Source organism: Blennius ocellaris, assembly GCF_963422515.1.
Source record: "Blennius ocellaris genome assembly, chromosome: 1".
In the NCBI taxonomy this organism is placed as follows: domain Eukaryota; kingdom Metazoa; phylum Chordata; class Actinopteri; order Blenniiformes; family Blenniidae; genus Blennius; species Blennius ocellaris.
The window spans coordinates 19,618,205-19,642,343 of record NC_137650.1 but is presented as its reverse complement, the minus strand read 5'-3'; the positions used below and the strand labels follow the sequence as shown (position 1 = coordinate 19,642,343).

Here is a 24,139-nt window from a genome sequence, read left to right as displayed (position 1 = left end):
TAACTCCTAGAACGTCATGGATACAGTTAAAATATGAACAGTGGAAAATACACCAACTCACACTATGCACATCATTGAGTACAAAACTACTTTGTGAACAATATAGGTGAAAAGAACATTGTTGTTGCAAATAGATTCAGATTTTTCATTTTAAAAGTCGCTATTTCCAAACGAGAATGTGTTTTTTTAAAACCTATGATGTGGAGTAAAATATTCACAAGTAGAAATGGGTGGTGTTGGTTTATTTTGTAGATGTTATTGAACATGAAGTCGACATTTGTTCTATAACTGTAAAACTTCTATGTAAATGATAAATAGTGAGTGAGGAGAAAACAAAAAGCGTAAAGCAAGCTGAAGTTTTAAGGCGATAAACTCGCCTGTGGCGTGTGACGTCACTGTGTGCCACGCCCCCCGCGGGGCCGTAAATGGGCATGTGCAGTGTGCACTTCCGCCACCGCCGCTGCTTCTTTTCGGCGTCGGTCTGTGTTGATAGCGGCTCCAGTTTTCACACGTGCAATCATTCCTATGTGAATCTTCCTCTTTCGGACCCCCTTCTCCAGTTCATCCTGCTCCGTCACACTCGGTAAACAGACCCTCGGCGCGCTGCGTCTTTATCCGGTTGAGAGTGCGCGGTCGCTTGCCCGGCTGGGGCAGAGGTTACCGCTGGAAGTTTAGCCGGGTTCGCTGCTGTTAGCTCGCGCACGTTAGCCCGCCGTTGCGTTCACTTTTTTGTTGTGGCGTTGCTAGCCGTTAGCTAGCTAGCTCGCGACCGTCACCAGTCCCGGTCTCTTTTAAAGCCGCCGAAAAGTAAAACCAACGTTAAAGCTTAAGAAGAGCGTCTCTGCTTGTGGTTCCGACGTCTTATCACTTTATCCGTGTGCCTCCTTGCTTCCAGGTGTAAAGCCATTAGAAACCAACGATCATGGGGGCATATCTGTCGCAGCCTAGCACGACCAAGACCTCATCCGATGGCGGCAACTGCAACATGAGCTACGGTTTCTCTGCCATGCAGGGCTGGCGGGTCTCCATGGAGGTGAGGTGGAACATTTTTTATTTTATTTTTAACGTGAACAGTGTTTCCCGAATGAAGAGAAAATGTACTTTGGGGTTATTGGGGCAGAGCGGCTTATTCTCTTGAGTACTGAAGCAGCTTTTCGGCTGTAGTTGTGATCGGTGATTTCCACAGTTCATCTTCTTCATCTAATTTCTGTATGCTGCTGAGCCGTGTTTCACTTTCGCTGGCACTGTGTGACATGTTGATTCACTCTTATGATGGTAAACAGTTTTATTATTATGGTCAGTGGATGCCACATACATGGAAGTAAGATCTGGTTTCTCCACAAGTTATTTCCTACACGGTTGTTATAAAATGGCTACCACGTTGACATTGTGTAAGGTAGTGATGTTACTGAGGGTCATTGTCCTAATGATTAAGAGATTTCTGCTCGACAACAAACGCATTGATGTGTCAACTAGTCTTGAGAATCAGATTTGGCCTTTTGGTCCAATTTTGAAAGCGCCACGCTTTCTGCTCCTCCAACTACTTTCGTGTCTTTCGAATGATAAATGTTGAATTGGATCACGTTATTTTTGCGCCTGCTGGTGTGTGCTTTGCTGAGATGGGGAGCCTTAGAGTGAGGGTTATTGCTTGAGGACACCAGGGATCACTTTCCCCAGGTTAAAACAGTGGAGCTTCCCTCCTCTGGGTTGTTTGTGTTCAACATGGACAACTCGGACCGTCCATCTTCCCAAGCACTACAGAACACACACACACACACGTGTCCAGAGTTGCTAAGCATGTATTTCACTCGGCTTTGAGCAAAACCCCACCAAGGAATAATGGTGCAGACTATGCGAGTCACACAGCCTGACGGTATAAAGGTGTTAAACAAAAGACTGGAATGGTGACGATACTACAAGTCTGTAGTCTCTTTCATTTATCCCCTCAAACATGCTTGTCATGAACATGTAGCATACTTTCAAGACTGAGATTCGCTGTGATCCGTGTCTTCCAGGATGCTCACAACTGTATCCCGGAGTTTGACGAGGAGACGGCCATGTTTTCTGTGTACGACGGACATGGAGGTAACGCATATTGCAAAGAATTGTCTCGTTTATGTCGGGCAGACGGCCCCCGTCTTTTATAATTGTGGATGTCTTTGTAACTTGATTCAGTGGTTCATCGTTTTATTGTTTGGTTTTACACACTTACCTAAGCGCTCTGTGTACAAACGCACCCACCCTGAGAATTTATATCTCCTGCTCCTCCCATGCAGGTGAAGAGGTGGCTCTGTACTGTTCAAAGTATCTTCCTGAGATTATCAAAGAGCAGAAAACCTACAAAGATGGCAAACTTCAAAAGGTGAGGGGGAAGAAATAAAAGCCACAGCTTGGTGACCGTCGGGTTGACACAGAAGAACGTGGCCGGCTGCTTGGTCGTCATCAGTCCTGAAATGTGCGCGTTGCCCCGCAGGCACTAGAGGACGCCTTCTTGGCCGTCGACAGCAGAATGACCACGGAGGACGTCATCAAGGAACTCACGCAGATCGCTGGGCGGCCCACCCAGGACCCTCCGGCTGAAAAGGTGGCAGAGGAGGATGACCGTAAGTACAGTGCTGACGTGTCGCCATCCACTGATCACTTCCTGTCTGCAATTTAATGTGGCCCATCCAAAAAGTTACGGCATGAAACCCGTGTGAACAAAGATATAGGCGATTTGTTTGAGGTCTGAAGAGAACTTGTTTTTTTAATGACAATGAAAGTTGATTTGACATGTTTCGGGGGGGGGCGGGGGGTGGCTTCTTGTTTCCAGTGGATACCGAAGAAGCAGCTCTGCTCCACGAAGAGGCGACCATGACCATAGAGGAGCTGTTGGTCCGCTACGGCCAGAACCGCAGCGCCGTCAAACACGCTGCTGCTATCAGGTACGCCGTTGAATTAGGCTGCACTCTTCCAGAGCAGGAAAACATGGCTAATGACTTTCTTCTCCTCCAACATACCGAATTTACACACACTTTCTCTTCCGAATAGTCGCCGTGTATTACAGTAGGGCCGCAAACTTGTCTCCCTTCAACAGCTCAGTTCATCCAACATTCACCAATTCATATGTTAAAAGAATCTCAACTCACGGTTTCTCCGTCTCGTCATTTCCAGTGCGGCAGCAAAGAAGGCGGCGTGCCCGCACCCCGAGGCCTCGGCAGACAAAAGTGACCGCGGGGAGGAGCCGAAGCAAGAGGGGCTCAATGGAGAGGTGGGGGACGAGAGCAACGGGAAAGTGAAGGGAAGTGAAGGGGCATCGTGTGGATCAAAGCTGCGAGCCTGTCGGAGAACTGGAGGGAGTGAAGGCAGTGCCGCAGGTATTCACAATCAAAGACGTAGTTTTCTATGTCAGTGATCCAAGAGGGGGCCTTATTTAACGTGCAGAGTTAATAGAGTGTTGGAAGCTTCTCGTCTGGTCAGTCTTGCACGCCCGCTTTGCTCCCTTTGTCCACCATGTCGCTCTCGTCTCTCCCCGGCAGCCGCCGACCCAGCAGAGTCTGGAAGCTCCAACGGGGAGGAGAAGGTCGGTAAAGCCGAAGGAGACGCGGGTCCCTCCTGCTCCTCGTTGCCCTCCAAGGCGGCGGCAGATTCCAAATCCCGGTTTTTCGATGACAGCGAGGAGTCGGAGGAGGGAGAGGAAGAAGATGGCAGCGATGAAGAGGTGAGACCAGAATTAGAGGTTTGCATTAGGCTGCGAAGGTTTACTCTGAATATCTTCATAAGGTCATACAATTAAAAAAAAAAAAAATTTATTTTTTATTATTAAATCAGGATGGGAGCGAAGAGGAAGAGGGTGACAGCAGTGAAATGGAAGAAGAGGATGATACAGAAGAGGGAGAGGAAGACTCCGAGGATGAAGAGGAGGAGGAAATGTGCCTGCCTGGAATGGATGGCAAAGAGGAGGTGTGTATCAACAGTTGACACGTGTTTGGTTGCATGAATATGGGATGATTAGCATTTTGTTTCACTGAATCGGGAGGAGTTGAATCATCTCCCTGTTGGTTTCATTGTAGTTACTGGGTGTAAGATGGTGGCTCAGCTCTTATCTTGATAAAGTTCTCTGTTGTCCGAACTCATCTGATTTAAAAAAAAAAAAAAAAAAAAAAGACTTTTCAGCATTTAATCCCGAAATTGCAAACGACAAACACATGAAAGGTGTTATTGATTATGACCCACTGTTCGGCCATCAGAGGTGATTTTTAAATCACATTCTGCTCCGTTAAACTGCCCCCCGCAAATCAGTTATACTGGTTAGTTAGAGAAACTTGATCTCTGTTGGTCAATTTCTGTTACAAACCAATAATAATGAACACAAGAAACGATGACTTTAGAAATGCATCATGGACAGGTAGACTAGTTTTGGCCTATTGCAGAATTTCATATATATCCATATGGAAAATAAAACTAGAAAACACTCCCTTTACTGAGATGTCACACACTTAATCTGGCTGAATGAGAGTTGCAGTGCTTGACAAACACAACTTGATGCAACATTTTATGATGTTTCCACCCTCAAAAAATTTTTTTTTTTTTAATATGTTTTCCGTGTATAGAAAAGCTCCTTTTGAATATCCCCGAATGTGGCTTGTTTGTTAAAAATGTCACAATCTAATTTCTGGGCTGATAAAAACGTATCAAGGTTTGATGCATCTAATGCCGGTTTATCTGCAGCCCGGCTCGGACAGCGGCACCACCGCTGTCGTCGCTCTGATCCGAGGGAAGCAGCTGATCGTTGCCAATGCCGGAGACTCCCGCTGCGTCGTGTCCGAACACGGTAGGTCCAAAGCACTTCTGGCAAAGTTGTACTCTTTCCGGCGTGAACCTTGAGAGACCAAAATCATATTCTACAACCGAATGTCCAACACTGAGGATGAGAGAACCGATTTTAACATTTACCAATCAAGGCATCCAGCATGTGTGGGGTTGCGGTTTAGAATAAGCAGAAATGAACAGGCGTGATGCTTCAAAGGGTCCGGTTGTGCCCCACTGCAGGCAAAGCTGTGGACATGTCCTACGACCACAAGCCAGAGGACGAGGTGGAACTCGCTCGCATCAAAAATGCCGGAGGCAAAGTGACCGGGGACGGACGGGTTAACGGGGGACTGAACCTCTCCAGAGCGATCGGTAGGTGACGTAGTTGAGCGGCTTTGACGTGGTCCTGTCAATTTGTACTGATCCTCTCAGTAGGTCGCGCCTTACCCTGCACCGTGCGCCCCCCTCAGGTGACCACTTCTACAAGAGGAACAAGGCTCTTCCAGCCGAGGAGCAGATGATTTCTGCGATGCCAGATGTCAAAGTTCTAACGCTCAACGAGGAACACGACTTCATGGTTATTGCCTGCGACGGAATCTGGTCAGTTTGTCACACTGGTTTTGTTTTGGTTTTTTTTATCCCAAAGATTTCTTCCTTGCTGTGATTCTTGAGGTGTGTGTGTTTGAACGGGGGTGTCTGTGTTTGCAGGAATGTGTTGAGCAGTCAGGAGGTGGTGGACTTCATCAGCGAGAGGATCAAACCCGACCAAAACGGCAAAGCCAGGCCTCTCTCATCCATCGTGGAAGAGGTGACGCCCCCCCCCCCCCCCCCCCCCCCCCCCCGCCAAAAAAAAAAAATTACAATTATAACCAAAATGTTCACGTTTTAATGCTTCAATTTGGGGGAAAAAACCCCGACTTTGTCCTTCTTGCAGCTGTTGGACCACTGTTTGGCACCCGACACGTCCGGAGACGGGACGGGGTGCGACAACATGACCTGCGTCATCGTCACGTTCCGGCCCCACCCGTCCCCGGCTCAGGCGGACGACGCAAAGAAGAGGAAGCAGCCGGCGGAGGCTGCAGAAGGTACTTCGCTGGAGGAGAATGGCAATGACAGCAAAAAAGCAAAGAGTGACTAAACAGCAAAAAAAAAAAAAAAAAAAAAAACCCGGGATGGAGCGGCTGGTCCCGGGGGAAGCCCAACCATTCACCAGAGAGACATTTTCTTCCCCTCCAAGATGAAACCCTCACCCGACAACCACAAACATCACCCAGGGACCGACATGGAGGCTTATAAGCTCAAAGATCAGCTGAACTAAGACCAGGATAGTTTAGTGCTCTGCTCTTGGTGGATTTACACTTAAACACACCCTTACAGAGGGATTTTTTGATTTTTTGATTTTTTTTTTTTTTTTTTTATTGATCCAGTGAATGAGTGACTGGACACGTTTTTAGTCCCTAAATTCAGAAGAGGCAGACACACCATTCAAAGGCATACTTTAAAAAAAAAAAAAAAAGCACATTTTCCATGCATTTGTAACCAAGTTGAGATTGCAAGAGGATCTGTAGTGCACTTTCCACCGTCTACGCAGACTGCGCCGCGCTCCCGCCACTGGTCAACTCTGCTCTTCGTTGCAGCTGCTTTTTTTTTTTTTTTTTTTTTTTATTGGTTTGAGGTCAGTTCAAAGGGAGCGATCCACTTCTGACAACCGACTGTCCAGCCAGTTCTCCACTCAAGCCACGAAAACTGCGCCACGGCGAGTGCCGCGCAGCCAAAAGTGCCACGAAGATCCTAAAATTCCCTTGATGTGCGAGTTGACACACGAACACAAGAGGAGAAACGTGGCTCAGCAACCCCCCTCCCCCCGTGTCGAAATAGTGCCGGGGCGTCAACCGTCCCGCGTCGCCCAAACTCAAGCGTCGCGACGACTCATCTCGCGTTGCACTGAATGTTTAGTTCCCCCCCAGAGCGCCATCTGTTGAGGGGCAATTCGTTCGTTCGTGTGTCTGACTTTACCCTTCGTTTCGTCGGTCACAACCCCTAAACATCGCCATGGTTTTTCTATCATTTCTGCTTTTTTGTCTTGTTGTGATCAAAGTCTGTATTTTTCTGGGTGGGATTTAAAAAAAAAAAAGATTCTATTAATAATAATAATGCCAGGGTTTCTAGAGCCTAGTGTACGTTTCCTGTATGAGATCTGGCAATGGAACAATTGTGAGCTTTATTCCATCGAGAGAGAAAAGTCCATTGGAAACCCTGGACTCTTCTGTTGGTTGACTGTTCCTACTTGTAACATCGTTTTTGAAAATGAACTCGAGGACGTGTTTTAACTAAAGTGTTTCCATTCAACGGTTGTTTTGTTTTTTTTCTTCCTTTTTTGACTTCGTTTCTCCGGCCGTTTTGTTTTGTTTTTTTTAAGCAGTTTTGTGAGCACACTCTGAAATCGCCTTCATGCTGGACTGTGGGAAGGATGCACAAGAGTAATGTTTCTCACTGGAAATGCAAGTTATTGCCCGGATGCACCAAGGCAGTGTAACTATTTAGAATTCTTTTTCCTCTTTTTTTTTTTTTTTTTTTTTTTTTTAATTTGCAGACACCTCAATTAAAACATTGTGTGACTTAAGTTTGTTTGTAGTGTATTACCTTGTCATCATACCCCCTTTTTTTTTCTGTACATAGTTTTTTTCAATACTTGTAATTGAAGAAAAATATTTGCTTTTTCTTTGTAATTGTAAGTCGATGTGAAATCTGCATACTCCTTTGACACCAGTATGCAAATACATACAAATAAAGTTTTTTTTGTTTTTTTTAAATAATACCGACTGCGATCCCATGTCTTTTTTTTTTTTTTTTTTTTTTCCAACATGCGGACAGATTTTTGAATTGAATTGTCAGATCAGTCAGGATAAGTAGCAGTCAAAGGAGAAGTTATGTGGTTATAGGGACTCTACATCCGGCTTCCCTGCAAACATTCTTTTTCCACTCGTATGACTTGTCTTATTCTTTGATTTGAAATTTGCTGTAGGTAGAACAAAGAGTCCCAAGAATTTCCCTGTGGGATTAATGGAAGTATTTCTTTCCTTTTATAAAATGGTTTCCTGTGGTGAGTTTCTGCCGTCACTGTTTTCTGTCCTCCAGATGGCAGCAAAGATGGTGGATAAAGTGCTGAGAAAGAGAGAAACGCGGGTCTGTCTTCAGGTTTGTTTTGTCTCTGCTGAACTGCAGCTCACGGTTGTCCTCGTGCTCTCACACACTTTGAGGGGAACAGAAGAGACAAATTAGTAAAATTATTAATCTATTTACATTACTTTTTTTTTTCTTCCAGAGGACACATGGACAGAAGCGGTAAAGTGAAACGTGGACAGACTCGGAGGCCCCGACGGCCTCGTGGCTCCCAGTCGTTGTGATGTGGTGATCGCTCCCCTCCTCAACGACCACCGTCGCTGCACGAACAATAGAAAGCAAGGGAGGAAACGCACAGTGTCCTTGGAATCTAAAAATGTCTTTGCAGACACACACACAAACTGGTTTAACTCTTGGTCTTTAACTGACAGGATGTTTTTTTGTCGCCAGAGAGCAGATTATCTACTTCCTGAGCTTTATGAGTCCATGTGATCACTCTCATGTTCAGAGAGACATAAGGTGCACCATAACTTGTGTTTGTGTCGGTTGTGACGGTGACTTTGCACACGATTTTATGTCGAGCGTCTTTTTGACGTTTTGTCCTTCAGGGCCGCTGTTCCGAGCTGATTTGGAGCTTCAATGGCAGCCTGGTCCGGCTGTGTGTTGTCGTTTCTGTCTCCAAACTGGACTGATGGCTGTGGACGAGAACCACAGGAATCCAGCTGAACCTGTGTGTGTGCGTCTGTGTGTGTTTCGCCTCGCCAACAGGTTCTATATAGAAAGCGAGACCCTAACCCGAACCCACTGCAGGCATTCATCTAAACTTCCAACCTTTTTTTTCATATCCTCTTCTTGCTTGGTGCAGTTTGGGAGATGTGAGCACACACACACACACACACACACACAAAGGCACACATTCCAGTGGTCACAGCAGTGCAGTTAAAATGTGTGCTGCAACCAAAAATAGTTAACATTGAGGATTTTTTTATTTATTTTTTTTTCCAGAGGAGCACACCTCTAATCTGCATTCCTCTTACTGTAGATATTTCCAGTGGTCATGATGCACGTGACATAGAACCGTTGTAATAATACGATAATAAGCCTGTGAGGTTCAGGTTTGGCCCGTATGGAAGCTGTTTGGAAGATCTTTCTCGTCTATCAAATACTGTATCGACCAGATTGTCTCCGATGCCATTTTCACCTTTGCTGGTTTGTCCATGCAAAGCGTCTCTCCTGGATGAAACACGTCCCTTCTTTTTTTCCCCCCTCATGAAGTTTTGTTCTTGGAAAAGTCCCCCTCAGTCAAATTACTGACTTGTGCCTTGTGACTGATGAGGAAAGACTAACCATGTTGCCCTTTTTAGCAGGATCGAAGTCGTAGAGCACTGATTAATGAGAGAGAGAGAGAGCGAGAGACCAGTTTCTGGCAGCAGAAAGTACCAACTTCTATCAAACACATATCGTGCGTGTGTGTTGCATAAACTGATAATCACACAAAAAAAACGTCCGTCCTTTCTTCTTCACCCGTCACTTCTATAATGACGTTTCCATTTTTCTTTTCCGACCCCCGTGATGTCCTGCTCACCCCTTCACTCCTCTTCCTCTTCCTTCCTCTCTGTTTGCTGAGCTTTCCTTTCCTCTCCTTCTGATTACACCCCCCCCCATTCTTGTCTGTTCTCAACAGATTTCAACAGACGTGTCCAGACCCACATGGTATTATACAATACATACGTTAACATTTCACACTAGTTTAGATTTACATACAAATGGGAGAGATCAAGCGTTGGTCTGTGTTTAATAAAACATAGTGAATATAGACGTCATGTCAACTGCGTCAGAGTTCAGGCGGGCAGCAGATAACTGAAACACACGGGTGATTATTCACACCTGTACACACACACACTGGGTGCGGTCAGAGATAAGAGAATCAAGCAGCTGTTTGATCAGTGAACATTCTGCTGCTCTTACATCATCAAACATGGTGTCTTCCTCTGCCACATTTATACTTTAACTCACCCTGGCCACGTTTCTGTTTTCTCTGCATCTTTGCCCTTTTACCCCCAAAATAGATTTTCCTCTCGCTCTCTCTACAGTTTTGTTCCTTCCTTCCTGATCTCATTTTTCTTACTCAAAGCTTCATGGGTGATGAAGATTTGAAAGGAAACCACCTTTTTAGTTAGAAATAATTCTTTCAGCTTCTTTTTTTTGAGAAGTCGTTATACACTTAAACATTCGTCTCCTGTTTAAAACTGTAATTTAATGAAGAACTGTTTCCAGACCATATACCAATGACATCGATGGGATGCAGTCGAGCCACTTAAACAACATACATGTCAACAATCGCACAGAATATCTGTGTGCTTTATACACAAAACAGTAGCTGCTATTTTTAAATCATTTAACTCGCCCATTCATTTATCTATTCATCATTCTATGCATCCATCTTCTACGTATCATCCAAACTCAGGCTGGAACCAATCATGAAAACTTTCTGTATTTGCCCGTTTAATGTTGAACTTCACGGTCGACTCCAGATATTTTAGATATTACACAATTACAACACATGTTACTAACTTATAATCAACTCGCTCCCCATCTTGTTTATATTAGATTTTTGAAGAGTCCAGATTGAGGGTTTTCACTGACAACACTGTCAGTATTCAGAAAGCTGTTTTATCAGACGGGGACCAGATTGTGCTTCTTGATATCGACTCTGTGCTGGTGAGAAAGTTCAGGGCTCACACACACACACACACACATTGTTGCTGCTAGACTCATATTAATAGTTTGTTTATCCAACAAAACGAGAATAAACCTGAACTTTTGCTTTGACGCAGAACAGAAGTTTGTGAACATTCTTTGAAGAGCTTGTGATTGTAGAAATTTGGACTAATATCACAGTTAAAGCCTCTTGTGACTGTGTTGGAAAACCATCGTAGTACAACAGCAGAAGCTCTGTGGTCTATATGCGGCACAACTTTGGTCATATGAACAGTCGTCTAACGTCTCATGACTGCTGCTGAATGTTTAACCAGCTAAATGTATGACAGAGCTGTCATTTAGCAATATCATAGCGCTTGGATGGTTTTTTGATAAGACTCAGTTTTTAGCTTTTGAGGTAATATTTAAATATTTCACTGCCACTGAAATTCTGCCTCAAGATCAGAGAACAACCAAAATAATAACATTTAATGTGTGAAAAAGCAATTTTAAAATGACATTTTGAATTGGGAAAACAACAAAAAGCCCCACCTCACCCCCCCCCCCCTTCCTTCTTAGTTGCATTTTGTAACCTACTTGGAATTGTATCTTTTTTATTTATTCTTGTTTCGTTTATATTTGTTTATATGTTTTTTGTTGGGTTTCTTGATTTGTTAAGGGGGAATTGTCCCCCATCAAGCACATTGCACTGCGTTCCTATACGCCCTATGCTGGAAGCCTGTGTTCTGTTATGGCCACATAAATGTCTATAATGTGCAATGTGCTGTGTGTGATATTTATAATGGATGCAAAATTTATAAAAAAACAGTTGAAATAAAAAGCCTCACCTCAACTGGAGACATTGACCTCAGAAGAAGGGCATTACTGAGGGCAATATTGTTCCTCTATACTGACTGTGAAAATAAAATAACCGTGGCATCCAATGGTAATGTTGCACTATGAAAACAAGAAGACTACATCATGAAGAAATTTTTTTTTTATAGTTTTACAAACACATTTTTGGTTTCAGAGGGAAAACCTTTGGCCGTCATTAAATAATGGCGGCTCAGTTGATTCTTACAAAAAACATTTTTTTTGAAAGGCTTTCCAGACTTAAAAGTCATTAAAAGGTTGCCCAGGCTTGGAAAAACGCACACATTTTATAGTTGTGAAAAAAAAACCTGAGTCTGCATGTTTTCTGTCCAACAACATAAAAACAGACGAACGTCGGCTTCCTTTTTATTTAGTCTCAATCTCTGATGACTTATTGTCTGTCAGATGATCTCGACTCCCTTCAGTTACTGTTTCGACATCACAACACAACACAACACACACACACACACACACACACCCAACCTCTCCCCCACCATCTCCATGTAGTTAAATAAACAGACACGTCCATCTCACAAGAAGCTCTTCACACCTTTACCAACACACACGCACACATAGAATTCGGTTCTCTGCCGTTTCAATTTGTGATGTAAAAAGATTGAAACGTTTCATTAAAGCAGTGGCAATAAAAGTGTCCCCGTCCGAGACCTTTCAGGAGACGGTGTTCTCCATCGCAAAAGATTCATTAGCTGGAGACGCATTGAAGCAGCGGCTTTGAACTCTGCACAGCTGAAGCTGGGCCTCCCTCTCCTTTATGTGTCGGCTCACACAAGTTGAGAAAAGGACAAAAGTTCTGGCCACGAGCCTGCTGGTCACTGTATGCGTGTGTGTGTGTGTGTGTGTGTGTGTGTGTGTGTGTGTGTGTGTGTGTGTGTGTGTGTGTGTGTGTGTGTGTGTGTGTGTGTGTGTGTGTGTGTGTGTGTGTGTGTGTGTGTGTGTGTGTGTGTGTGTGTGTGTGTGTGTGTGCCAGCTGGTTACATCTGGTTTTAGAGGCCACAGAGGGAGGCTACTTTCCCATCTCTCGATATCAGTTACTAATCCCTGTTTCCCAGAAGTGTGTTTGCGTTTGTGTGTTTGCCGTGTACAGTACATGTGTTTTGTGTGTGCAACTCCCCCACCTCACCCCTTTTTTTTTTAATATATAGTCTTGTATTTTAAGATGACTCTTTAAAACTATTACTTTGAAATAAAAGTTCAAATCTTTTTTTATTCTCAGTATCTTTGACAGATTCTACCAATCTTCCAGTGTCTGTTCAAATCAGATGTTTGTCCTCTCACTGCTCACCTCAAGTCTTCCAAGATACAAGATGTAACGCTTTTAGTTTTAGAGACAGACGTAAAAATAAAAATCTGAAAACCTTTAAAAAATCAGATAGGGAAAAAAAAATATCTGACACTCAATAAGCGAGTATAAACATCAGCTTCACTTTTAGAAGAGTTTGTCTGCTGGTGTCTGCATGTTTATCTATCAGTATCAGTTTTCTTTCAAGAACAGGCAGAATGTGATTTGCAGACGTACATGTCTTCTTGCTGACTGTATTATTTTTTTTTTTATAGCTTAGGTGATGAATTGTATCTACACTGCGTAGTGATTAAATGACCAAAATACTCTCAAAAACATCTTGAAAAGTGAAGTAAAACTCACACCAAGAGGTACGTTTTAGTGATTTACCAGAAATCCATTATTTTCCTTATAAAAAATATCTGTTGAAATGTTAAGTTTAGAGGGTTTTTTTGGGGGGGGGAAGGCCTTGCAGGTGGCACATCTGTAACATTCATTATGAGGTTGTTTCGTTTTGGGTTTTTTTCATTTTGTCTGTATTAGATCATGTCAGAATCTTTCGACTACATTGTGAAAAGCACTGTGTTTTTATATCATTATTCCATTTTCTACATTCGATCTGCTTTTTTGTTGTTGTTTTTTTTTACTTTCATTACACCCCTTCTCTCAGGACTGTGTGGGCCCGTCTAGACTGTGTACGACAGATGTGTTTGTAGCCTTCCTGTTATCTTCGGCACACAAATTCTAGCTTTATCATTCCTAACGCTACACGAAGTTGACTGAACTCCTGCAGTTCCCACCGTGGTTTTGGCTTCCTGCAACTCCGGGCGGCATTTTTTTTTTGCCGCTAAAACATGCACAAAGAAAATCTGAACAACTCGGTAAATGTTATTCAATTCTGCCAACACGGTTCTCAAAAAAGATAATATCAAGTTCTGTCTATACTCTCTTTGGCTGATTGCTTAAAGATGTGGCAATACTGCAGTCGTGATGTCAGATTTTCATATTGACCATACACTCAGTGTGCAGTACGACAGACAGAGGGTTCAGCTGTTTGCAGCCTTACATGTATGTATCTGATATGGGGAGAAGCTGCGTGCGTCACACTGTTTCTCAGCAACCCGGATGTCTTAATAATATGAATTATTGTGATCTTGAAGCGCAAATGAGCTGAACTGTCAGCACTGGGGGGTCAATCTATTGTCTGATTCAAAGTGAATTCACATAAAGTTAATTGGGTGGTCCACACATGATATTTCAGCCTGTTTGAATTACCTTTAGACCAGTTTCCAATTTTGATGTTCTCAGCTGCACACTTTGTCAGTCCTGCAGAACTTTGGCATAACATTTGTTTATTAAAGAAACAGATTCAAGAAAAATTAATTAGAACAAAAATGAGGAGAAGGAGCAAGAAAGCAGCTGAGACAAGACGGCTGTAAAACATATAGGCTTGAATTTATTTAGGGCCGCTATTAAATCACAAGGACTGTGGGAAAATGTGATGAAGATGTAGATGAAGGGAACTTAATGGGCATTTGTTTTTCAGTGAAAAATGAATGTGTGCATGACAGGGAAAGTATAGAAAAAGAAACAAAGCGATAAGAGAGGGGGAAAAATTGCAAACAGACTGTTTGTGAGGACAAAGGCTGAATGAATAGAGATTAAAAAAAAACAAAAAAAATTCAAACAGCAGCTTCACTTGTTCAGTAAACACTTCAACAATGTCCATCTGTTGGATTCTGGTATGTTTGTATTTGCATTCATGTAAACCACAATATAATATTTTGAATTTAACTTCCCCATTCAAGACACTTAAGTCATTCATTTTGAACCAAAACATCTTAGTCCAGTGAGTCACAAAGCAAAGTTACATTAGTAAAATATTGTCATTTCGGTTAAACAAAAAAGCTATATCAATATAAAGAATGTAAAAGTAACGACAACACACCCAAGAGTGTAGAAACCACTAAAAGTACATAATTAGTTGCAACTGAAATAGTCAGTTATAAGTTGGTGTTAATGTCGAGCTGAGAATTTAACTTTAACAAAACATCACTCCAGATTACTTTATGTACAGAAACACCCGGGCTCGTAAATGCAACAGAAGGAGCTTCCTGTGTTTCTCACTTCTTCTTTACCATTTTCTATGGGATTATAGACATTTTCTGTTGGTGTTTTTCTCTCTCCTCCTCCCCATCTGTCGCGCCCTCCAACACTCTTTTCTTCGCTTTCTCTAAACTGCCGCCTCTATTAGGAACACGCACACACACAGACACACACAGCAGCTGTCTGCACACATTGATTGGGTTTATAGCTTTGTTCGGAAAGTGGAGATTGTATTTCAACTCTGCTCATTTAGAGTCAGTACTGATGTCACTCTCACTCTGCCTGCGCTTTATATTATGTAACACACACACACACACACACACACACACACACACACACACACACACACACACACACACACACACACACACACACACACACACAGTTATAAAATGAGCTGGAACAGAGCCTTCAAGCCAATGCTTTGAGTGCTGGCTTCTCTCTTCGTGTGTGCGTTTCACAAACATGCGTATCAAGCTGAGTATCAACTACTTCATCAGGACTTGTCATTATAACAGTGATGAAACCTCTTGTTTTGAAGATTTCAGGTGATGCTCTCAAGCAAATATGAGGCATTTCACACAAGCAAACATAAATAGAATCTTAGATAAATAGAATTGTATATAATACTGTAACAATGGAAATATTTGAGGACAGACACTTTAAAGTTTTTTAAGATTTAAAAAAAATCCTGCCAGCAGATGTGTCATTGCTGTACTGCCATGTGTTGACAGTCAGTGGTGCATTTCTTTGTTTCAGCCTCCGTGTCTGTGAATTGTCTATCACATGGTTCATTAATAGACCTGATTGGATTTAGTACTCTTTGCAATTCGTTTTTTTTTTAAAGTTTTTGCACAGATTGGACAAAAAAAAGTGACTATTTCACCAAACTAGAGCTTGGTGATGCCATAATCTTTCTGGTATTGCAGCAAAAGTCACACAGCTCCACATTGTTCCCTCGTTATCCCTTAATTGTTGTTAGGTTGAGCAAAACGGTTTGTTTCTCGGGTCAGGGTTAAGTGGGGAGCACACACACACACACACACACACACACACACACACACACACACACACACACACACACACACACACACACACACACACACACACACACACACACACTCTCTCTCTCTCTCTCTCTCTCTCTCTCCAAGAGCCAAGACAGACCACTAACCAAATGTCACATGACATCCTTCAAAATAAAGCTCTTGCATAACCATGAAGGGCTGGAAGCAGAGAGTCTGTTTACGAAGATCCAGTATGAAGTTGGATGACTTTCTTTAGGCCTTCTGTGTGTGTGCGTGTGTGTGTGTGTGTGTGTGTGTGTGTGTGTGTGTGTGTGTGTGTGTGTGTGTGTGTGTGTGTGTGTGTGTGTGTGTGTGTGTGTGTGTGTGTGTGTGTGTGCGCGCGCTCACATCTTGCCCCCTCTCTCTCCTGATGTTCATCAGCTGAGCGCAGCATGGCGGTTGCACTCAGTTATCACAAAGATGCATCATTGTTCCAGAACACAACTCCAGCCAAAACAACATGGAACATGTTCGTCTTTGAAAGACCAGACAACCAACTGAAGTGACACGGTATTTTAAAAAAACAACAACAACAACAACTTAAAAACAAGTCACTGATTTTACGGAGACAATTGTGTTTTAAAATAAAAACCAACAACAACAAAAACACCCATGCAGACACATAAAGGGTAAACATGAGAAAACTCTTTCAAACAATTTCTAAATGAAAACATGTTTGTTGTGTTTGCAGACCTGGGAGTCTTGAGCTCCGTATCCCGCAGTTATATCTGAACACGCGTTCCACGTTTCGGCGCCAAATCAACAAAACATTGCATACATCATACCAAATAGTCTTTTATTTGTCAGGGTAGAAAACATCTGTACAAAAACATCCCATTTCAACAAACACCCTCACATCAGTAGAGAACTCAGTGAGAGCAGATTGTAACAATGTCAACAAACAAAAAAAGATTATTACAATGTCTTTTTTTTTTTTTTTTAAACAAAAAACAAAACAGGCTGGTGTCCCGTGTGGATGAGCTCAGGTGTGCCCCACTAAACATCGACCTCAGGAAAACACACACGTCTTCACTTTCCGCTGATATATTGACACTCGCAGTATTGATTGGGAAGATCTTGTGCAACGTGAGAATGAAACTGGCAATAGAATTTCGTGCCCAGTTAAGTCCGACTGTGCATGAAAGTGATTTCATTACAGTGAGCCGAGGCTGCTTTTATTTCTGAGCTTGGACTCGGAGCGGTTCCATGTTTGGATAAGTCACTTTCTATTCAAGTGAGTAAACACAGGCCTACTGACGCCTCATGTTTGAGTCACCCGTGCAGATGATTCTGCAAAAACATCTGTTTCTTATTAAATACATTTTTGGCCACTATGGGTAGAGCCCTGTCAACGCATTTTGTTGCAATTGTCGAAGTCGGCCAAGCAGTGACAGGGTATCTTTCAAATCTCATGAAATACAACATTTCTAGACATTAATTAAACCCTGGAAACTTACCGCCTGCCCCCAACATGCTGCAGCTTCATTTTACCTTCTGCAAAACTCTGACACCGTCTTATCTGTGACTGACTTGACACACGTTGCTTCACTTCCAGAAACCCTTCTGTTCTACATTCAGAGTCATACGTGGGCCATACAGGGCATCCCTGCTGTGAGCAGCCATCTGTGTGACTGTTGATCTGTGGCTTGGCGTACAGCATCCAGTGACTACGCAGTGACTTTAGAGCAGAGCGGCTCAACTCAGAGATCGAGATCAACCAGGACGACACTGTATGAACCCCCCCCCAAACCTAAAATGAGTTTGACACTTGAGTGGATAACGAAACACAACTTCATCAGGGAGTAGGAGGCGTCCTCCTGTATGCGGCGAGCGAAACTACTGTGAGACATCACAATAAGTAAAAGGCTGACGGAAGAACTGCTGGCTATCATAAGAGTCTGAGTGACCTTTAGCCTGCTTCACTCTGACATCAGCCAAGACTACACACAAACAGCCAGACAAGTAGCCTATTATGCCGTCCCCACACACCCCCCCCTGCAAGAAACAATGCATTTGCTATTGAGAGTCACGGCAATACAGTGAAGCCATTCAGCCTCAGCTGTAACATCTTCAGCAGAAAGCCAGCAAACATCTCCAGGACTCGCCCACCGTTCAAACCAAGGTACAGCCTCGGCTCTGTGTTAGTCATGACCCAGCATTTTGAGTCAACGTGAAGTTTACATGAGGTTCTCATGTCAGTTTGAGACGGTAGAGCTCCGCTGTTCGTATTGAGAGGGATTCAATGGGAAAAGCTTAGAATTAGGAAGGTGGGTGAAACTTCAACTTCTGGTCTCACTCCAACATGGCCGTCTTGTTACTGTCACATGATCCGGGAAACCACCACCGAATGATGAGTGAAAATCAAATTCATTTATTTTTTTTTTAATTTGTTGTAACTGATGTTAGGAGAAAGAAATAGTCATGTATTTTTTTCCTTCGTGATGTATTTAAAGATTCAGGTTTAATCTCTCAGGCAGCTCACTCAATTCTAAACACAAAGAAAACCAAAAAAGAAATGAAGCTCGTCACACTATATGTCACTTCCATTTTGATCAAAGTAGCAGGGTTTTTACCTTCAAAAACAGCATCCTGAGCTCTGGGCTAATTGTCATTTCACACAGTCGGAAATTCAGAAATCACTTCGCTGTTTTGTTTTGCTGATCACTGAAGTGACACAGAACAGCATTGAGATATTACATATCTAACGAGACCTTGTTTGACAGTGTATAAGATGAAAAGCATGACGCTTGGCATTTTCACTTTGTTTTACAAACTCAAGACGAACTGTTAAATAATGGTTTCACCCGTTTTGTTTTGTTTTTGTTTTTTTGTTAATACACACAAGTACAATCATCTTTGTAGTGTATCTGATTATTACGTTTAATTATGATGCGTGAGGCCTGATTAAGAGCAGCTCTCCTCAGTTGCAGTGATTATAGCGCGAAGGACCATTCAGATCAAGGCACTGAAGAGAAATAAAGTACACAATGGTGGGACTTGCTTTTGGTTTAGTAGCGACAATATACAAAAGGAAGGTGTGTCAGCTGAGTGTTTGAATGCCACGCGTCTTTTCTAGCGAGACGTTTCTGGAGAAATACAGGAGAACAGCTCAGAATAATCAGTGTGAGTGTGGGAAGACAAAATACTGTTACCACTCTGATTATATTTTGGGCAAATGGGTCAAACGCAGAGCAACAAAGCAACAACGTATCAAACTTTACTCAATCAAAACAAGAGTGAACAGTATATTTCACGACATGAGTTTCACAGTCATGTAAACACAACTTTGCATTGACAGAGAAGATATAAATTCCAAGTTAAGCTCGCAAAGCTGTACAAAAAAAAAAATCAGAAGAGTCATGTTTGTTGATTTGAAAACACGCAAAGAGATCAAAGTGACTGGGAAAGTCACAAGGCGAGTACACCGAGAGAAGTTACAAAGAGTTCATGAACTACAGAAGCTTCTCCTTTCTGAAAACGACAACAGGAGCACTTCATTTCACAAACTGCTCTGTCCTCAATGACTTCATGGAGGAAGATAGAAACCTCCAGCGCTACTCGATGGAAACCCCAGGTGGGGTCACTGTTAGACAGTCTACGTCTTCTCAATCAAGAAGGTCCTTCGCTGTGACAGAAAGTGTTTTATGTTTTTATGACTTTGACCTTCAGACAGCCTTAAAGTGTTTTGTTGTTCGGCATTTCTTTGCCCAGGATATGTTTGATATGCACTAATCGATAGCTTGGGCTCAGCCAAAACACAAAGAAAAGCACGTTACAAAAGACAAGCCGGACTTCGCTCTACAAAGTGATCAGACCAAACCTGAAAGAGCTGCACTTGTTCAGAAATCCAAAGTGACGATGCTTGTTGTGAGGGCTCCTCTATTTAAACCTGAAAAGCTTTCTAATCTTGGGTGGTTCAAGAAGACAGTTTAAAAAGACTGATAAAAAGTGGAGTCACTCATAATAGCATTTATATCTACAAGATAGTCCAGTTTCTTTCATACTGCATAACAAGGTTGCATTAATCCAGATTTTTGGGACGGTTTTCACCATCAACCCAGAGTGAATAGATTTGAAAGTTCCTGTTTCAACCAAGTTAAGACCTAAACAGTATTTTCACATCCTGCTCGTTCCAGAAAAGCACAGTGTGACACCAGTTGAAATCCCAGGAGACGGAGACGAACCTTCTCCTGCCCAGAGCGGCTCATACTGGAGGCTCAGTAGTAACGAAAAAAAGCAAATATCTGATAGTTCCAAAACCGAAGTCCGGGCCCGTGACAGGCTCCTTTAAAGAGAACGACAAAGTCGTGTCCAGACTCAGCTCCGAAAAAACATCACTCGATCCAAATGAATGGAGGGTCGGGGCGTTGGACCCCGGCAGCCAGATGAAAACCCCCCGAGGGGGGGGGGGGTCTCTAGGCCACACAGCAGTACCTCTTCCACCACGACTTGGACAGACTTTTCATCTTGTCCGGAGTCTGCCTCTGCTTCTTGCGACGTTTCTGTTTCCCCCTCAGGTGCTTCTGGGAGCCGTGGTTCTGCAGGCTGGCCAGTATGGCCGTGTCGAACACCTCCTTGAGATTCTTCTGGGTCAGCGAGGAGCACTCCATGTAGGCCACGGCTCCGATCTCCATCGCACAGTCCCGGGCGTCCGACGGGTCCACGGGCCGCTCACGGTATTTGGCCAGGTCAATGAGAACCTGAAAAGATAAAAGCGCCATCACATCTATAGTACGTTTTTTTTTTTTACGATCACTTGGGAGAGGAGGGTTATATGTAAAACGTCAACGTTGAACTCACAAATATAAATACTGTAAATCTGCCATTGATCATGCAAGCCCCAGTAGAACGTGGGAACTCCACAGAGCAAGGACCCAAAAGTCCAACTCAAATTGGACAATATCTTCAAACGAGAAGACGTTAGTCCTGCCAGTCTGATGCGTGTGTCAAGTCACTTGATATTTAAACAACAAAATAGAAGACCAATTTGAAATATTTCTTTCACTGTTAATTCAGTCCAACATCCAATATCAGGGAGGAGGTTTTTGGGGTGTTTTTGTTTGCGGAGCTGCATTTTTTTTTTTGGTTTCTTCTTCGTTTTATTTAGTAAGACATCATTTACCCTCTTTTCCCAGCTTCTTAGATACAGCGAGCTGACAGGGATATTGAATATTGAATTATTATTTGTTTAAATTTAATTCCTTCCTCATGAACATGTTGACAGTCATGGTTTTGTTCTAACACATTGTGTTCGTATAGATACTTTAGACACTGGAGCTGTTATACAAGATTGTCTAATATATGAATGTGTTTTTTTTTTATTATTCCTTTTACGGACATTGTTTAAAAAGAATTTACTGGACAACTCATTATAAATACTTTTAAGTTGTGGCGATCCAACTTTACCATACATACTTTTAGCTGCCTAATGGAAACATATTGAAACAGTAACTCAAAATAAATACTAATACCCTCATTAGGATGCAGCTCCACCAAGTTATGTCGTTCCAACAGGCAATAGTTCATGTAAACGCCTGAAACTATAATAAGGATTACGTGGATTTGGAAACGAGCACTGAAGATTAAACCTGAAGCGACTTTACGCACAGCGTGCGTCCGTAATACCTTCACATCCTGCCGGAGGTCACACTGTGTCCCGACGAGGACGAGCGGCGCGACGGCGGCGTGCCTGCGAATCTCCGGCACCCACTTCTCAGGGACGTTCTGAAAGGAGGCGGGACTGACGACGCTGAAGCACAGCAGAAACACGTCTGCACTGGTGTAACACAGAGGACGCAGCTTGTCAAACTCATCCTGGAAAGGTCAGGGGGCGAGAGAGAGCGAGTTAGAAACAGAGAGACAATTTTTTCCCTGATTCACCAAACCTCCATGTTGCTGGTGTCAAAAGTGAAACGAATGTTAATCTACCACTGTTTTTTTTTTTCCTCTGTCCTGTACGTCCTATCAAATCTGTCTGTCAGCGGAAGAGCGACAAACAAAATAAGTGATACGACGATAGACATTTTGAAAGGGAAACAACTGAGCAAATTCAGATGTTCGTGCCGCCAGAAGAGCAGGAAAGATAATGTCTGAGGCCCGACGTCCTCTTTCACAGTGTAAGCAAGAAAGTGAAATGCCTAATCTCATGCTTTTATTTATAGATGATAAAACTGTGAAGTTGTGTCTGGTCCCTCCTCCCAGGCTTTCCCTTCATCTCTGTCCTTCCTGTGCCTGTGATACTCCCTTTCACTTTGTCATCCTATGAGGACTGGCTGCCATCGTGATAAAAACACAATGTGAAGTGGTTCTTTAATTACGGCATGTTGACTGCATACTACATTCACAGTAATGGGAGTAAAGATTATATTATATATGGCTAATTTGTGAAATACCTTTTTTTTTTTTTTATTTGTCCTCGCACTGTTCGTTTTTTGAAAAAAAAAAAAGCTTTTGTGTTTTCTGTTGTGAGTTTAATGCAGCAGCCATCCCTGTGTTTTGACTGTGGCTTGTCACACTCCAGCTCAAAGGCATAGACATGACGTGTGTTTAGACTTTTATTTCTTTGAGCAGACAGCCATTGCCTGGAATCTTCCAACAAATTATAGCACGCCCCCTATGTACATGTCTTTTATTATCTTTTCTCTGACAAACATCAGCAGCAGCAGCACAAGGAGAGCGAATCACACCACTTCCTGTGTGCTGATTTGTTTTTTGTTTTTTTTGTCCTACAAAACCCATTATCAGCTGGTTTTGATCTATGTGAGTCCTGAACTGTGTTGCTATCTTATATAAAAAGCTGTCTGGTATTTGAGGCTTGAACAATGCTGTGCTGGTACAACTGTATTGTCACTACTCATTGTTGTGTGTTGATGCTGAAGGTTTTAAAGGTTAATTTAAAAAGCGTTTTGCGAGCAGGGAACCGCAGCATCCACATTTCACATCCATCCTGCCTTGCTGCAGGTCATACAAATCCATCTCTGTCTCCTCCTGTTTCCTCTGTAGAGCCACACTCACTGCTGTCAAACACTGGGAGAGGTTCGGAGGAGGAAATGTAAATGTCTCTGGATGAATCTCAGACAAGAACGAAGGAAAGAATAACTTTCCTGTCTGAGGCATTGTGTCCAGCATGAATGGACAGGAAATAGTGCTGCTGCTGCTCTCTCTCTCTAAGAGTGCCTGTGTGTGAGTGTGTGTGTGTGTGTGTGTGTGTGTGTGTGTGTGTGTGTGTGTGTGTGTGTGTGTGTGTGTGTGTGTGTGTGTGTGTGTGTGTGTGTGTGTGTGTGTGTGTGTGTGTGTGTGTGTGTGTGTGTGTGTGTGTGTAAGTAAAGTGAGTCCACTAACCTGTCCAGCTGTGTCACAGAGCTGGAGTTTGACTGGCTGTCCATCTACTGACACCACAGCTGTCACACACACAGAAACACACGCACACACACACACACACACACACACACACACACACACACACACACACACACACACACACACACACACACACACACACACACACACACACACATCGTCAGGAACAGTCATGTGAGATAAAACCAGGAGGTAATTCTAAATACAAACTTGACATAAGGTCGTATTTTTCAATTGGTAATGTTTACAAAGTAGTAATTACCATCACCAGGATACAATGAAACGATTCCTCCTTATATTCAAAGGAATGGCAACAAATGGTTCAATTTATACATATGTAGAGATTACATTACATTGGATTAGATTAGATTAGATTAGATTAGATTAGATTAGATTAGATTAGATTAGATTAGAACTTTAGCCACAATAACGGATAGAAACCACGTAGATCATTTACCTGAGAAGTTGTCAAAGGCAGTCGGGACATACTCTGTGGGATACCCGTTGGTGGTGTAGCTGACCACCAGACTGGTTTTCCCCACAGCTCCGTCCCCCACGAGCACACACTTCACCCGCCTCTCGGCTGCCCCGGCTCCCGCCGCCCCGGATCCGGATCCGGACCGCCGCGTCCTGCCGCTTCCCCGGTCCCCCCGACTCCGGACCCTCCTCGGTGGCACGGGCGGGGGCGCGGGGACCAGCGGCGCCGGCTTGTAGCCCCCGTCGCCCAGCGGAGGCATGAGGCACGGAGAGGAGGGCGACATGTAGCGGGGAGGAGAGTCAGTCAGTCCCGCTGTGAGCGGCGCTTCATCCCGGCGGGGCT

At 43.3% G+C, this 24,139-nt stretch overlaps 2 protein-coding genes across 2 annotated transcripts; one reads left to right on the top strand and one right to left on the bottom strand.

The window, feature by feature from the left end:
* Positions 1-393: 393 nt before the first annotated feature.
* Positions 394-7,544, top strand: ppm1g (protein phosphatase, Mg2+/Mn2+ dependent, 1G). Its single transcript, XM_080511266.1, has 14 exons — positions 394-583; positions 896-1,033; positions 2,016-2,085; positions 2,277-2,362; positions 2,474-2,603; positions 2,813-2,924; positions 3,154-3,356; positions 3,519-3,700; positions 3,811-3,942; positions 4,711-4,813; positions 5,032-5,163; positions 5,262-5,391; positions 5,500-5,599; positions 5,726-7,544. The coding sequence occupies exons 2-14, from the start codon at positions 923-925 to the stop codon at positions 5,927-5,929; spliced, it is 1,695 nt and encodes a 564-aa protein (XP_080367392.1). The 5' UTR covers positions 394-583; positions 896-922; the 3' UTR covers positions 5,930-7,544.
* A 9,213-nt stretch (positions 7,545-16,757) lies between these two features.
* rhoua (ras homolog family member Ua) lies at positions 16,758-24,080 on the bottom strand (the record flags this gene model as incomplete). The annotated part of the gene is made up of 4 exons (XM_080500250.1): positions 16,758-20,660; positions 21,586-21,774; positions 23,302-23,360; positions 23,777-24,080. The coding sequence occupies 4 exons, from the start codon at positions 24,078-24,080 to the stop codon at positions 20,376-20,378; spliced, it is 837 nt and encodes a 278-aa protein (XP_080356376.1). The 3' UTR covers positions 16,758-20,375.
* Between the last annotated feature and the right edge of the window lie 59 nt (positions 24,081-24,139).